This window comes from Falco naumanni, chromosome 7 (genome assembly GCF_017639655.2).
Source record: "Falco naumanni isolate bFalNau1 chromosome 7, bFalNau1.pat, whole genome shotgun sequence".
Taxonomy (NCBI): domain Eukaryota; kingdom Metazoa; phylum Chordata; class Aves; order Falconiformes; family Falconidae; genus Falco; species Falco naumanni.
The window spans coordinates 1,715,654-1,732,977 of NC_054060.1; the positions used below are offsets into that span (position 1 = coordinate 1,715,654).

A 17,324-nucleotide genomic window follows, 5' to 3' on the forward strand; every position below is an offset into this window, starting at 1 on the left:
TGCCATTAAGAACGTGCAATCAAAGCGCTTAACATCCGTTTCGGTCTTAAATGCAGAGAGAGGCTTCCCAACCAAGGCTGGCTTCCAGGTTTTAAGGTTGAATGAGGAAGGGTTTGGGGGTTGGGTTTTTATTAGCAGTAGCAGTGACTATGTACAGTTCGACAGCTATTGGATCATTAAGCTACCTGCATATTTTATGAAAAAAACCTTTTGATAACCCCCAGTGCGCTGTGAAGCCTGGCAGGACGGGGAGTGCTGCCCCCGAGCGCCTGGTAGCTTGGGAATACACAGAACGAGTGACTGTTACGCACCCCAACCACTACAGAAAAAGGAGGAGCTTAGCCTGCCCGGTTCAGAGATGCGTGCGAGCCATACTTACATGATAAGCATTTTTAATTTGTGTTTCTCTGGCGTAAGTTTTTATCTTTATGATTGTTTGTAGAATTGGTTTTCCTAGAGAAAGAAATAATAAAAGAATGCACCAAAATCAGTCACAAGTGTAGGGAACAACAGCTTTGCACACGCGTGAAACCATGCCATCCTTCCACCTCTTCAGTGGCTGAAGGCAATGCAGCCTCTGGACCGCATGTCTTGCCCCCTCCTGGCCCAGAGCAATGCACCCCCACGCCCATCACTTCGCTCCCTAGGCTCACCGCAGCCTTTTCACAACTGAAGAAGATGGTTTGGGTTGGGTTTTTTTGCTTATGATTTTATAAGTAAGTATCAAACCGGCTACAGCAGGCAGCCGGGGAAAGCACATGTCACTTCAGCACAAATATTTCTCTCCTACTCCTTCCGGATGTTTTCCAAGCAAGGCCCTTGCAGAGAGCACTCCTCTTTACTCCAGCGTAACAACCCACAAACCAAAGGGTCCGCTACCATCAGCGGCGTCACCCAAAATGTCAATCCTACGTACCGTGAACTTCCATAAACCCTCAGATTAAGCCAAGCAATATTTTTTTCTTAAAATGCACTTACATTGGCCCAGCTGGTTCATCATCTGCAAAGAGGATTCCGATGCAATCCAGGAAAAGACAAGGAAAGAAAAAGAGAGTCAGTCTTTGCACCGTACGCCAGCTGAACTGCAAACAGCAAACTGATCTATCTACAGCATTAAAGGCCATTCCACTTGGTAGTGCAAAGATTCATGAAGTTATTTTTCTGGATTCAAGTTTTAATGGCAGGTATGTTGCTTCAATGGTTTTAGTTAACACTTTGAATGCTTGTCATGAAGAACTGCAACTGTAGCGGACAGATTGTTGCAATATGGTCAGACTCATCTTGTCCCCAAGTTCCAGTGGTTCAATCTCATAAAAAATAGATGAGAAGACAAACCAACGTTTCAGTTGTAAAATCCTGCTGTTTGTTTTCTTGCATTGATTTTTTTTTTTTTTTGTTAAATGTATCTTATAATTTTTTAAAGCCATTCTTCAACTGCTGATGGGTCACTACTGGTATATACACCACAGGGTATATACACCATATGCTTATCTTCCTCCATGGATGATTTAACCTCTACATACTCCATTTTTCTCAGTGCCTAATTAGAAGGGACCAGGTTAGGCAGAGGCCGGAGGTGCAATACTCGATTCAAGTATCCAGAGGCAGTCCTCGGGCAGCAGCAGGCACTGCTCGTGTGTCCGACAGAGCACAGGGCTCAAAGCACCAGGAAAAGTCAGGGCTGTTGCAATACCTCCAGACACCAGACTTCAGCTACAGGAGACTGACAGCATTGTTCTGCCTGTGGCTCTTGGCAAAACCATTCTCGCTTAAGAATTGGAAAAAAAAATATCTGCCAATGAGTATGGTTTCACATTAGCTCTTTCATGACCAATTGAACTTTTTTTTTTTTTTTTTTTTAAGGCTAACACCTTATTTTGCTCTCAAGCTGCAGTACAGAAGACAGAAGTGCATTTGAACAGCAGTACAAAAATCGATCCAGAAAGGCAACACTCCTGTATTTTGGGGAGACCAATTCAGGACCTGCCATTTTCGGCATTCAACAGTTGCCGTCCCTCCTCGTGCTAGAGGGAGTTTTTCACTGAAGTCTTTAAGAAACTCTCAGCAGGATTCCACAAGGGTGCTTAGTGCACATGAAGCAGTTATGGAAACTACAGTCTTAACAGTGTAGGCATCCGCATGAGCACACGCTAGGAGTAATGTCGGTCAGAGGGGACATTACTCCACCTGTACCTTCAAGGCAACGGATAGGCAAAGCCACCGCTAGCACAGACAGTGACCGGAACAAAAAAATATTTCAAAAAAATAAAAGAACTAACCACAAATCAAGAGCTTTACAGCCAAAATAACACACTAGCGACACACCAGTGTCCACAGAAGTCCATTACCAGCAACAGTACACTATCAGACAAGATACAGAGAGAACTAGGACTAGTAAGGACAACCAGACATCAATGTGCTGTTGTATATACAGTGGAGATATACAGACACACATCAGGTACTGAAACACAGAGCACGGTAGAGTAAATCTAGAACTTCCTTCCACAAGTATCTTTTGATTCACAAAAGATCTTAAAGCAGGCTGTGCTTGCCCTCCGCACGCGGGGTGGGAAGAGCCCTTTGTCCCCCAGGTCAGTACTGCTACCGATGCCGTTCTGCTTTAAGACTCTGCTGCCTCAGCTTTCTAACAAGCATCATCGACATCTTTGAGAGTTTGTTTGGGTGGACTTCAGAAATACCAGACTGCACCATTAAGATACAAGCTCTCTCTTGCTAGAAAATAACCATTTTTCCTTCTCTGTTGAAATATTTCAACGCCTAGTTCAGGTAAGTAGTTTTGTGTGGTTAAAAAAAAAAAAAAAAAGATTCACATATATAAAGGCTGCCATGGGGTGTTTTTCCTAACAAAGATCCAACAAAAATGTCTATTGAAATACTTAAGATTATACGGTGGATCACCACCACTCGTCCCTTCCCATCTATCACCTGAACAGATAAAATAAGCCCGAGGAGGGAGAATTTCTCTGTGCGTTACTATCCTGGTCAGCCGTTCACCTGCTGGCAAAGCACCCCCAGAACAGTACAGACAGAGACCGAAACCGTAGCAAAACCAGGGGGCAACAGAACAACAGAAAAATAAGAAAACTAAGACTAAATAAAGATTAAAAACAGCAAACTGAAATCCAAATTAGTTGTGAACGTGAATGAAGAAGTTTTAAGAAAAGTGTTAACATTATGACTTGTGCATTGTATAGACTGAAGCGGAGATTAAACAAACTCCAAAGCATGCAGATCTCACACTTACCACCATTTTTTTTAAGGGTATGATGCAATTGAAGGGGGGGGAAAAAAAAAAAGAAGTCATAGTAACCGACAAATATCAATGTAACTCAAAACCTTTATGCCAGAAGACCTGCACTAGTAACCGATAGTCTCTAACAGTACGTGAAGCCTACGGCCGCAGAGAAGGAGCACCCTCCCCACAGCGTGCTGCTTCACTCCGTCCCGCACCACTTGCGGGTCAGCTGCAAAGTTCATAATGGATCACGCTGAACCCCCCCTTTGCAGGCATTTGCTTTTGAATTTGGAGGGGATCTGCAGGCTCCAACACCCCCATTACTTGTATTATACAAGATTAAAACAAAACAAAAACCCAAACAAAAACCACACCACACCCAAAACCAAACCACCAAAACCCAACCAGCCAAGACTTTCTCGCAAGTACAGCGATGACGTGCTCAGCGTTGCCCCGGCCTGTGCATTTCTGACCCGAAAGGTTAGAACTGCTACTGTCTTTAACACATCGTGTCACACACAGAATCAAGCCTTCCAGGCAAAAATATCTGGACATTAGAACTGCAGGATGATGACAAACAGATTTGCTTAGTTCCTCCGCTTGTATTAACTGTCTGGGAACGTAAGTCACACTTTGGCAGTCTGAGAAGGGGGCTGTGTTTTGTGGCCCCTCCCAACTTCAGCCTTAATTTATAAGGCATTTTAGATGTGACACAGTTTCTTTCACCTCCTTTGGAAGGCTACAGGCCTTACCTTTACTATCAAATTAATCTTGTGTAGTCTCTTATGATGGGTAGAAGTTAAAAATGAAAAGCTAACGGGTCCTTCCAGCACTAACATTCAAATTTTTGCAGCCAAAGGGACTCTGCTTCTGCTCCTGCTTCAAAACCTGCCCAGAGGAGCCGGACGAGCAGCCCCGGCCACAGGGCAGCCCCCAGGCCTGCCCTCACCCTCGGCAGCGAGCGGGGCAGTATCAATGGAAGTCACCCATGGTATAAAAGTTCAAATTCTGTTCAAATACTCGAAAGGAAAAGCCAGCATCTGTGGCATCTCTGGGGTCCTGTGTTACAACTTTACAGCCTCCAGAGAGTAATTTTCCTGAGCCATCACAGAGCCCACTGGGGAGTTTTTATATTTAAAAGCTTGCTTAAGATCTTGCTTTCTGGGAAGAGAAAATTTGACAGTGGCTTGAAAACTTTTGAGAACATTTATAAAAATTTAGATGTGTTTGCCCAAGTTGGAAAAAACCAATTTTTAAAATATTTTTTTCAGTTCTTAATTTGTAAAGCATTGGAAAGGCTCCACATGGAGCAGTCGAAGCGGTCCACAGCCATGCAGGACCATGACGCCTTCACAGGAGGCAGCTGTTTGCGGGGACACACACGTTACAACCTGCAGTAACCACTTAGGGCTGCGGCTGCACACTCAAAGGTGGCAGTTACCACCAGGACGAACGCTGGGTTTGGAGCAGTGCTCTTCCCTTGGCCTTCCCTAACCGGAATGCTTTGGAGGGAGGGGGAAGAAGATGTGAGCAGAGACACTCGCCTTGCTCCACAACGCAAACCAGTAAGAACAGAGCCACTGCTCTGAAGCGGAGTGAGGGCACGGGCGAGCGGCAGCAGAGGCTCCCTGGCCAAGGCTACTTACATCAGACTGGAGGAATTTGGATCCATAACAGCATCTAACAAAGCAGCACACAATGGCCCAGGGGAGCCAGGCTGTTCAGTTACCGTGTGATACAGCGATGCTTGCTGTTAGGTATGGCCGGGAGCTGCACCGCCTCGCCATGTGCCTCTGACAGTTTTCTCCCCTTGATGAATTTTAAGGATGGGAGAGAAAGATGCAGGCAATGGGGGCAGGGGGGAAAACCCCAAAATTAACTCACTATAAGGTAAACCATTTCAATGAAAACATTTTGTTCTTTAAATTACTTACAGTAATAGCAGGAACAGGGAAAGTCAAGAAAAAAAGAATGAGTATTAGAAAGAATGTGGGGATATGGATGGAGCTTCTGCAGAGCCGGAGCAGAAAAACGATTATGGAAAGTCTTTGTACTAAGCTGAGAAATGAGAAGGGAAGAATGAAAAAGGACATGTTATAAACACAGTCACCTCGTGGCTTTGAACTGAAGATCACGTAGAACATGGAATTTAAAGTAAAAACTGTCAACATTCCTACAGGGGAATGTAGCCAAGAAGTTTTTACTTTCTACTTACCCCAGAACACACCCTTTAAAACAGTGCCTCTGCTAATTGCAGGCTATTTGATCCAACAACAACAAAACCTACTTTCTTTAGGGATCTTTGAAATACTACATTCAGGTCACAATGGCTCATGGCTGTCTATTAAAAATAAGCAGCTTAAGCTATACGACAGAGGAATAAAAAGCTATTTGCTTCCTTTTCTTGTCAAGGGAAGCCCAAGCAACTTGCATTCTGAGCAAAACGCATCAGCAGTCCCTGCTGAGACCATTTCCCATCATACATGCAGTGATGCGCCAGCGTCTCTGGCCTCAACATGCCATGGTCATGCAGCTTTCATCACCAAAAGCCACTGGAAGCTGCACGTTATTCACCCACTCTTCATTTTACAAAACCTAGCTGCTCTCTGGAGAAGGTATATGATCCGTATATTGCTTCACCATTGTAAAGCAAGTCAACACTCCCATTTTGAAAGAGCGCAGGAATTCAAGGGCCATCTGCCCTCCCTTCCTCCTTTCAGTACGTAATTTGGATGCAGGGGGGCTCACACCTGCAGGCAGGTTACTGGACGTACTCCCTGCAGTCACCTCCCCTCCCAGGAGGATGAGAATGCCCCTAATCCACAGGCACAACAGCAAGCACTGGGCACCCACCAATGCCATCCTCACACCATTTCTGGTGGAAATACAGATTTCACGGGTGCAAATTTCCTTCTTCTGCTATACAGCAGCAGGAAGAAAAAACAATCAAAAAAAAAAAAAAAAGAGTAAGCTGACAAATCTGAATTATGTGAAGGAGGAAACATTAGCAAAAGAGCTACTGAGCAGCCCTGTTCCGTGGCATAAAAAGCAGTTCAACTAAACACAAAAAGCAAGGTCCATGCAAAAAAAAAAAAAAAAAAAAAAACCAAAAACCAAAACCAACAAAAAAACCCCAACAACAAATGACAACAAACTGCAGTGAGGAAATGCCAAAGTTAAAGTAGCACTCTTGCTCTTCCAGCATGGCAGCACTTCTAGATGGAGGTAACACCTTCTGTACAGCCAGCGAATATATCGTGTCTTGTAACACACAGCCCTTTGTCCCCCCGAGCTCTGAAACCTAAGCAGCCTCACCCTGCAGCTGAGCAGCAAATTGAGAACTGCTCCAAATTTAACCAGGTTATCTGCCACTCTACCCATCTGCCAAGAGATGAGGCAGTTGGCACGCTGAGACAGGTAATTTTTAGCTTGTGTAACATGGAGACGAGAGAGAGGGAAAGGGAATTCAACTGTCTTTATTTTGGCTGGCCAGGTAGAGTTCCCAAGCGCTCTGGAAAGCATCCCAGACACCTTCCAGGACAGAGATAATGTTTCTCTCCGAAGTCACATCTCCCACCAGTAACTGGGTGCTCCTGTTCAGCATCAGTTATCAAAAGTCCTTTTTGGCACTTTTGTTCAGACTCACCAAAAAGGTACAGCCCTCAGGCCTTGCCTTTTTTTTTTTTTTTCCTGATGTAGCTGTAAGACCACTCTATTTTCTCTGAAGTTCTTACAAATACACTCTTGTGCGTATACAAGTACACTGCAAATACAAACACTGAAATTACTTCTCTGGTTTGTTGAGGTTTGTTTTTTTTTAATCAATACTTCTGAGGTTTGTCTGAGAATGTCATACTTCTCTACAAACAGTTCTTCCATCAGGGTAGAGTGGGAGGGACCCTCAGGATTTCCTGTCTCACTGCCTTATGCTACATTGAACTGGAGGATTCTTTGGAGATGCAGAAATGCTAAATAGTTGAATACGCTTCTCAAGAAAGAGCAGCAAGATGGGCTGGAAAGCAGCACTCCAGCGAAGACAGACTAGTAGGGCTGAGAAAAGTAAGAGGACTCCAATTAAGCGTGCCTGTTAGTGAGGCCTGGAGCAATCCCGCTCCAGCTTTCTGCCAGGGCCGGTTTCATCCAAGGGAATGAACACAGCACACCCCGAAGGGTGGCCTGTAACTTGCATAGGCTTAATGAATCCAGCCCTAGAAACGATGTCACCGGGTACTGCACGAGGAAGAGCCCAGTGTGGGCACCAGCATCTCCCAGCAAGACCCAAGACAGTTCAGCTGCATTCCATCCTACAGTGTTATCAGCCAGGCTCCGCACCGGCTGCGGGTGCACTTCCAGGTGTCAATTTAACAGTTTCTTCAGCTCCAGAGAGGCTTTGGTTTTTCTGTATCTATACAGTGGAAGTTACCATATTTAGCATCACTGTTCTTCTCCAAAACTTCTAAAGAAATCCTTAAAAGTGTCCTGAATAAGTCACCTTTGCACTAGGTCTATGCAGAAATCCTCACTCCAGAGATCCTCCCAACAGGACAGACATTAGCTTGCACGTCAGCAGACTCTCAAGGGGACAGCAAACCTGACTGAAGGGAGACCCCGTCTCCGTAAGGCAGGATCTGGGGGCACCCCATGGGCCACTCTGAAGCACTGCAGAGGGGCGAGACTACAGGTAAAAAGCTTGCACCCCAACATTTAGGCTGTTTACTGGTAGCAGACACCGTATCTGCAGCAATAGACAGCCTGCAGCAGGAGGATGTACCAAGCGCAGTGGTAACGATCCACTAGGCAGTGGTCCAAGGAAAGATGCAAAATGGCCATCCATCCTCAGACGTGGCTGGGATTTTTTGGCTGCTTCTACCTGCTACTCCAGAGCAGAGGAAGAACAGAGAAGTCTAGTGAGTAAGGAAGCTCCAGAGTTATTCCGCCACAGGGAGTGGGGTGATGGTGGGGAATATGAAGGAATCTAAGGAAAAATTTGGAGTGGTCCAAGGACAAAATTCACATCCCAGCAAGAAGAGCCATCAGTGATGTTACTCTGCTGATGGGGCTATCAGGCTTTTTACCCTGTTAGCAAGGAGGACCCAAAATCTCAACCATTATTGCTGCAGCAGCTTCATATGAAGATCTGGCACAAGCACAACCCTTGTCCTAAAAGCTCAACCCATCAAAACCAGTATTTTTCTGGAAAAAAAAAAAAAAAAAAAAAAAAAAAAAGAGAGAAAATAATAATCAGAAAACCAGCTGATAGCTGAGAGATCACTGCTCTTGCCAAATAAGATTGGTATTAAGTAATAGAGTGCTTAGATTAATATCTGCATGAGTTGCTCGCTCACCTATAGACTCATTGATGTTACCCACTACAGATCACCACAGCATGCGGAGGCAGATGTATGATTTTGCAAGCAGAGAGTTTCAATGCCATTGCATTAAAACAATAACTTTGGCATTTCGTTACAATGTATTTGAAATAAGAATAATTTAAGTAAAACATCCAAGTGTGAAAATCAGCAAAACTATCAACGATTTCTCACATATGCATTTGTAAAGTGCTCCTGCTTATTAAGAGAGTGTTTCCCACCACGGTATCACAGAAAGCTCCAAATGCCATTACAGAAAATGCAAGAGTACCCAAGGGACTCAAGTCGGCCTTCAGCTGAGAACATGTTATACCGACTGTGTCTCTTCATCCAGGCAAACCTAATGCACAGATACTGGCTGTGATATGCAGCATTGGATTTTGTCCTCTAAGAAAATGGACAGGGAAAACTATTTGTCCACCACAGAGGTGCATCGCTCTCCAGGACTCAAGCTTAGCCGCCTTCACAATAACAGCAGACCGAGCAAGCAGATTTAGTAACCTCAGCTACTTGGCCCATCATCTAGGACACCTCCGTCAGAGATGATGAGCCTGGCTCCCTCAGGAGTGGCCAGACCAACCAGGAAACCTTCAGCCTTTGAAGCAAACGGGTAGTGAACTCCTCACAGCAACGTGTGCTTACCCACATTGCCGTGGTGGCTGTGCTGCCGTCTGGTCAAGTCAAAGCCAATTTCTATTGCATTAAGTCTGTTTGAGGCTGTTTGCAGTAAATATTTACACATCAAATTACAATCTGGTATCTTGTTTCAGTCCTCGTGAAACTTTATCAAATGAGATTCTGAAATGCATGGAACTATGACCAGCCACCACCACAGAGGTGTGATTCTCCCCAGCCACCCTGAGAGCTAAGCTAGGCCAGTGCAGCCTAGCAATAAGTGTTCTCTTGCCTTTCTCCCATAAATTATCTTTTTCAAGTTTTCTGGGCTGGTTGAGAGCCACTTCGAGGACAACTGCTGGCGGTATAAACCCCTTAGCCACTGTGAAGCTGTTAGTTATGCAGAGGAACATGCACTACACAGTTTAAATTTTGTTGGATACACACCTAGACCAGTCTCAATGCATGCTCTATAAGCAGTTAGTAAATGCTACTCAAGTGGTTAAGATCAAAAGCTGGTTTCCTCTAGGTATGCACTACTTAAGACTGTTTTGATCTGCTACAGAAGTGATCCAAGCCTCAGCCATTCTCAAAATGTAAGCACTTATTATCTGTTATGCAAGATTTTTTTTTTTTGCATTCTCTGAAACACAGCTCAGGAACCATGCAGTTGGTTTTGCCCAGACTTCACAAGCAGGTCACTGTTGCAGCACCTGTATTTTCATCTCAAAAGGCAAACGTCATGCTGCACTGTTACCAATCCCTTGCACAGCTCGACTAGTCACTGCTGCACAAGCTAACTTCCAAAGGCAGCCGTGTGGTACCTGCCACGCTAGAGGGCTCATTCAACCCTGGAAGACACCAGTGATTCAGCACTTCCCACACTGACTCAGCACGTTGCCCTCCATGTACTTTAAAGCACCTGCTCCATTAGTTGGATGCATCACGTTCCTCCAGCACGATGGCACACCAGCCACTTCGCACATGGATTCCTTGGACAGGTTTTCTTGATAAACACTGTAGTAAGCAGCTGGGTGTCATGTTAAAACCTGTTTCTGAATCTGGTTCTTTCAAATCCTTATTTTTAGCCTCAAACTGACCCCTCCCCTATCCTTTAAAGAGGAAGGTATGCAGAAGCAGCTCAAAGATGAAAGAAACAGTTACTGCTTTTTTGTGTGCCAAACACAGTTTAACTAATTAGTGTTACCATCACTACTAGCAATAAAAACCTAATCTTTAGAAATTATAACTCAGTGGGTATTACAACTGGATGGTTTCCAGAGCATTCCTTAAACACAAGTTCAGTTACACACCAAAGTAAGAGCCCAACCCCTACTCTTTTAACATTGAAAACATGTTTTATTTTTGAAGCATCTCTGCAGTCCCAATCCCTTTAAGCATAATGTTCCATCACAAAACCCGCCCAGTGTCCAATCCCAATGCCATACGGAGTGAGTGCCATCCTGGATTAGAGTGTTTCTGGTTCTCTCCCCGCCCCCTGTACTGGGCTGATGGGCAGGATTTCTCAGGGCTACTACAGCAGGAAAGAGACAGGAGCACTAGACCCCTCGTGCAACAAAAGCTTTAAAGACAGTGAAACAACTGCCCTCCCCCCACACAGTCTGAGATCTCTGGGAAATCCATGCAGTACTGGGACCCTCTGCACCTCCTGGGCTTAATGTTTGGAGAGGGAATAGATGAGAAAGCAAAGATCTCTGAGCTGAACAAACTGGGCTGCTGATCCTTCCTGCCAAAGCCCCACTCCGTCCTGCTTCCACAAGTTCACTTTGTATTTTGGTTTGGGTTGGGGTTTTTCCTCCTTACAAGTGGCTTTGAGCACACTTACCGTCTGGGACTTCATCCGGCCGCTTCCTTTTCTCATAAATAACTATGATGACAACGAGGATAACGATTTCTGCCAAGATCCCCAAAAAGGGCCAGAGGGGAGCCAAGTGGCTGCGGACACGGAGGATGGTTGTGACTGAGACAGAGCCGACCTGGTTGGTTGCATTGCACTGATACTCGCCAGGATCCTCATTTATCTGTAGGTTTGTGATGCTGAGCTCAGTGTAGTTGTCTTTATTTAAAATAAAGAATCTGCCAGAGGAGTTGTTGATGTCCTGATAAAAGGAGAAATGTGAAAGAGGAAAAGAGCAAGAACTTTATTAAGTTCTGGTGCCCCTTCATTTGTATGTCAAGGAGACTAGAAAAGATTTGAGGGATTCTTGCATAGAGGCTGGTTCCCTAACACACCAGAAAAGCTCACTACTAGCGTTTATTCTGTATCTCTTGCTAAAGTGAACTGTGCTTCAAAGCAACAACAAGAAATGCCAGCTTAACTGACAACCTGTATTTTCATCCTACTTTAACAGTATCAGCCATAAAAAGCCAGCAGTTGTGATCACGTAAGCTACCATGTTGTGTTCTCAGCCTTTTGCTTCGCGAGAAGCCGTTACACTCCATTCACCAGTTAACAGCAATAAGATGAAACAGGTCGACCTAAACAGATGAGAGAAGTAACAGGAGAGAGGATACATTCCCTAGCAGAGGACAAAACAATTTCAATGTAGAGTGGAAAAAGAAAAGCAGTACCAGTTTAGATTACACTGCCTTAGATAGTATTTTCTAACTATTTAAGGTACAGCGGCCCTAATAAAATTTTCCCCTTGCTGTGCTTTTAAAAGAAACAGGCACTGCTCACAGATTTGTGGTCAGGGCAGCCTAGGCCACCAACTTCACAAATATTTAGAGAAGCTGGAATTCAAGGTGCCATATTTGTTCTACATTTGAAAAAGAGACTTCCAGAGTTGCTTATGCTTAGAGAATTAAAAAGGAGCAAACTTTTACGAAGTATGGATGTCTGATCTTCCTGAAAATTAATCTTGGATGAAGTTATCAAATAACCTCACCAGAAAGATGGTGTGAAGGGAAATCTGCACGCCATCACAGTGGACTGATGACTCACAGCACTTGTTAAGTCACTTGTATAGCACTGTCTTATAAAAATTTAAGCTCACACTTAACAGTGAGCAACCAAACCAAACTTTTTTGATTAACATTTTTTTCTTCATCTGTCAATCAAATTTCTACCTCTGGCAGATCATGCAGCAACATACAAAACAGGCGGGCTGAAGGGTTTAGCAACTTCCAGCTTCTCTTCTGCTATTCCAATTACTAGTCAAATTCTCTTTGCTCACTAGATCAGTTGCTACATGGAAAAAATATCCTCACTTAAACACTAACAGGTATCACTGCAACTTCCTCATATTAAGTCTTGTGAGCTCAGCCACTAAAACTGGAAAGCAGTTTGAGAAATTAATAACCAAATGCATTTTTAAATCACATTTCATAACTCACATCTTGCAATTTGTAGCAGATACCCTGAACACCACACCTCTCTGCACAGTTCCTAACTTTGCCCAGCAGCAATGCAGTGGGCAACTCTGTTCACACAACAGCAATAGAAATAGCCACTTGGTACTTGCTGCTGCTGAAAAACATTCGCTTCACTCACTAAGGTATCAGACTTTTGAGGAACTGCATTTCAAGAAGTTACAAGGCACCCTAAAGAATATATCCCTGAACCCAAGGTGCTCGTTTCCTTCCTTCCTGTGGGTTTGGCAGGTTAATACATACCTGACTCCCCAGGTTTCTTACCTCAAATACTCCGTTGACCTTCTTGCGCCACACCCACTCGGGATGCGGGAAGCCCACAGACTTGCAGTACATAAGGGCCTCCTGCCCCTCATTTTTATTTTCACTTCGCTTGTGGCCAGTGATGTCAGGAGTAGCTACAAAACAAAAGAAAAAACCCTGTGTTCACAAGCTGCTCGTTAAAGAGAGGTATTTCAAGCGCTGAGAATGTGAATAGAAAATAAGCCACAAGTTCCCTGGAAGCTGTTCCTTTCCCACACTGAGTCTATCTTACAGAAGAAAAATTGTGATTCCCATGTCTCTCCAAACAGCATCTCAACCGCAAGAATGTCATTCAGACTTGATTTGCCAGACAAATTGACGGACAAGGGAGGAATCTCAACATCGAACTTGATTTATCTACCAAAACCCTACAAAGTTTTGATGGCCCAGCTGTTCCCTAGTGCAGGAAGCAGAGAAACATCGACGTCCCCGTCCCCACTGCTCAGGGGGTCCCTGCAGCTCTGCAGCACCTTTTCAGCTTTGAAGCAGAGCTGTCAGAGATTCTGGTTACAGCTTGCCCATCGCATCAGGATGCCAAACCGATATTGCCTTAACATGAATTTCTGAAAGATGAATCAAGGTATCCTTCCCTGCAGCAAGATTTTAGATTCGGTCCACAGACATGCTGTGACTTGTGAACGCTCTCTGCTTGTTACGCCTCACAGTGACACCACTCTTGGGTATCTGCAATCAGAAGGCAAAATCCCTCCAACACAGAATCATTTTGTTTAGCCTATATACAAACATATATATTTTAAGGAGGGTTACAGGTGAAGCTGGGCAACTGCAAGGAAAACACAGCCCTGAATACCAGCAGAGGGTCTTCTGTAATTGATTTATCTATAAATAACGTCACTGCTGTTTGTCACAGCAGCCCCTTGCAGCCTAATACCTCACGAGAGATTACGATGGATCAATGGACTGCCTGAGCTGAACCTTCGCTTAAGCAGATGGCTTTGGTGCTGTAGTGACCACCTTTAAAGCCCATTCGCTTTCTAGCTTGCTAATTATGTCACACGTGGCCTGCTGTGTGATCGCAGGATACTGACCTGTTAATCCAGCCCAAGTCCAGCCAGAGTGCTCCAGGAAAAGGCTCCCCAGACACCGGAATTTATTACAAGGGCCTATTCAAGGAGAGTTCCCTTTACTACTAGCAACCCCTACAAGCAGGTAGGGGGTTTTGGCAGCTCATCTTGCAGCTGCAAGCTAAAGGAGTTAAGCAGATTTCACAGTTCTGATCAGCTGCAGCTAAGACCAAGCAAAACATCTTGTGCACCCAGACAGCATCAGCTGAAACTGCTCTTCCCAAAAATTACATCACAACTCTGGGAAAATGTTCAGCAAGTTTAAATGCTAAAGGAATTATCATATTTCAAAGGCAAGGGCTTTTCAGATGCAGAAGGCACCCCACGCTTTATTCCTGCAAGATTCTTTTTGGACAGTAATGCAGCCGATTGACAATGTTGTTAGAGGCAGAATTAAAATAAGCTTCTGAACAACAGAAAAATCATGGCTGTAAGAATACCTAAGCTACAGCGTTCCTTAGTATGTGCATATTCACCCAAAAAAACACCATCAGGAGGATGCTGACCAACCTAGGCTTTTCTCAAAATGCCTATGTAAATTCAAACAGGATTTCCAACACGTGTGAGTTCTGCAGAAGTTCTGATCATTTGACATGTAAAGAAACACGCACTTACCACTTACAGAATTATTACACTCAGCTGCACTTTTTAACACCTGATTTGCTCCTATTCAGGAGCAGCCAGAGCTGTCAGCATGCATTGACAGGCTGAACAGATCCTCCACAGTGTATGCTGCTGCAAAGGACACAGAGGCCAGCTTCTTAGCAGAGATAACTGCCCACCAGAAATTAAAACTAAATCCAGGACTTCTGGTAGAACCCTTAAGGAAGTTATGTCATTTTATAATAATTTTAATGTTAAAAGTTCTCTTCCCCACCCCCCAGCGATATTTAAGTAAACATCTTTTCAGTAGGGAGCTGAAAAAGAGCTTGTTACTTAAGAAAAATACTATGGTTGTATCATCCTGTAAGGAAGGTGGTGAAGGAAGTACTTGAACAGAGTCTGTAAGTATCCACACAGGCAAATAACGGCTTTGCTAACGACACTGAATATACATGATCATACAGCAGGACCGACAGATGAAGCTAGACTAATGCCAACTAATTGCGAGATGATACTAACCATAACCATGATATGTAAGAACAAGGCGCTAGGCATTTTATTTATCTTTAAGAAAACTGACACTTCAAATGTATCTTCACACATTAAACACGAAAATACTTTGAGAAACACAAGACACGAACTGAACGAAGACACCAGATCATAACAATTCTCTGGTCTTGTGCAAAAAGAAGCTGCCAGCTATAGAAACTGAAGCAAGCTGGAAGCAATATATAAACTGTTTATATATATATAAACTGAAGCAAGAACAATCCATATTTGCTAAGTGATCACATTACCTATTTCTACAGGGGGCAATAATACTTGGAGGAAATTAAGTTTTCAAGCTGAAGGTCTCCAAGCAGAAAATATATCAGCTTTACAGTTGAGCATGCTGCGTTACATCTTCAGGATACTAAGCACCAATGTGCACCTGCATCGTCCTTTCAAACCATCGTCTGCAGCTTCAAAGAGGAATAAAAACATTTATTCTTAAAGATGGTGTTCCAACAAGAAGTGAATTTCATCTTGTGATCAACTGAAAGGCATCATCTCTTCCTTGCTAGGCTTGGAAAGTTCTCTTACACAGGAACTACGTAAGCGCAGCGACTTCCCTGCGGTTTTTGCTTAGTTGAGGATGATATGCAGAGATCTCATCCAACATAATGAAAATGAAAGGCCAGCAGAAGCAAAGCACAAGAGACAGATTTAAGGTGGCAAGGCGACAGTTCCAAACTGGCACCGATGGGCTGTCAAAAGCGATTACAAACTACCCCCATTAGGAAAAGAAGAAATAGGATTCAACAGCTTAAAGTTGAAGCCCCACACAGTCTCCATCTGTCAGCACTCCGTTTTTCACTGCCATCTACCAGCAGACAGCGAGGCAAAGCAGAGCCTTGCAGGGAAAAGGGTACAGTAAGTCAGCACCGCAGCTGCCCCACTTTTTCCTGTAAGGTTGCTAAGGAAGAAAGAAGGAAAGCTTTCTAGGACACCTTACCTTCTACCGCAGGGTGACCTAGTGTTCTCCTACAGCCAAGTGATAATTATATTTCTTTAAGAGGAGGACATTTTGCCAGGTTATCCCAATGAGAGCGTAAGTGCCAAGAATACATTCTTCTCTTCCCTTGCTGGGCACGGCTCTGCAGCAGCCATTTCCAGCTCTGCTAGGGCAGGGGCTATTTTTGTACGCAGTCTGAGGGGAGCGCTACATGGAATATTAATATTTCAAGGCATGATGCTAGTCTGTTTCAAGATACAGCTGAGACATTAATCCAGTACTTATTCAACCAAACTGTTTGCAAAATTGTATTCTGCTACACAAAATATAAAATACCGCTGCAACTGACCCCAGTCACAGATGTAGCCAAGAGATATGTTTTCCTGTGAAGCATTTCAAGTCGAGATTTTTCTTACACCGTTCTGCTCTAGTGCCAGTAACAGATAAAGCACCAAATGAAATAGGTTTTGTTCAGAAAAGATTTAGGATTTCACTTCACCTTTTAAGCAGCAGAATCCACATCTCCATTCAGATACAGTTGGCTGTGGAGACGTGGATACAACATGCTACGTCAACTCCTACATCAACGAAACCAAGATATTGCCCCTGATAAAAGAAAGCAAATTTTTTTTTATTCTTACATTGTGAAACAGGAAAACTAAACACTGAAGGTTGGTTTGAAACAGCACATGGAAGAACAAAAAGAGGTAGGGCTGGTTTACATTAATTGCTAAAAAAATATCAGAATAAATACAGAATTAGGCCATTTTTGACTTCTGAAAAGCAGCGTTGTTTTGATAGTTTTACACTAAATCACATCAGAAAGAGGGTTTGTGCCAGAGTAAACACTGGACCTCCAGGCTTCAAGCGCCCAATAAGCACAAAGTATACTGTGTAGCAGCTTTCTGAATGGTATGCTTTTAATACAGCTCTGAAAAGAGGGTGGGGTTTTTTCCTTGTTACAGGGCATACAATGTCATTTCCTGATAAATAGGAGATACTCAGCCCTTCATCCAGGTATTTTCAAGGTATTTTACTAGCAATGCTAAAGAGGAGAGGAAAACTAATAATGCATAATACTTCCAAACCATGTCCCAGTTAACAAAACCCCTTCAAGTTTTCCCATTAACAGACAAAATTAAAGCAAGGGCAAAAGCACCTAAAAATATTCTTGCATGTAAAAACTATTATGTCTTATGGGTGAC

General features: G+C 43.8%; 1 protein-coding gene across 3 annotated transcripts in view; it reads right to left on the reverse strand.

Annotated features, from left to right (window-relative positions):
* The window catches only part of NPTN (neuroplastin), a 59,631-nt gene that overhangs the window by 1,015 nt on the left and 41,292 nt on the right, over positions 1 to 17,324 (reverse strand). For 2 of the 3 annotated variants that reach the window (XM_040599994.1, XM_040599996.1), the window contains 4 exons: positions 12,898 to 13,031; positions 11,087 to 11,360; positions 979 to 1,000; positions 380 to 453 (listed from right to left, as the gene is read on the reverse strand). In XM_040599994.1, coding sequence (XP_040455928.1) covers positions 393 to 453; positions 979 to 1,000; positions 11,087 to 11,360; positions 12,898 to 13,031 — 491 coding nt within the window. In that variant the 3' untranslated portion in view covers positions 380 to 392. The remainder of the gene's footprint in view (positions 1 to 379; positions 454 to 978; positions 1,001 to 11,086; positions 11,361 to 12,897; positions 13,032 to 17,324) is intronic. The other variant, XM_040599995.1, reaches the window with a different exon arrangement.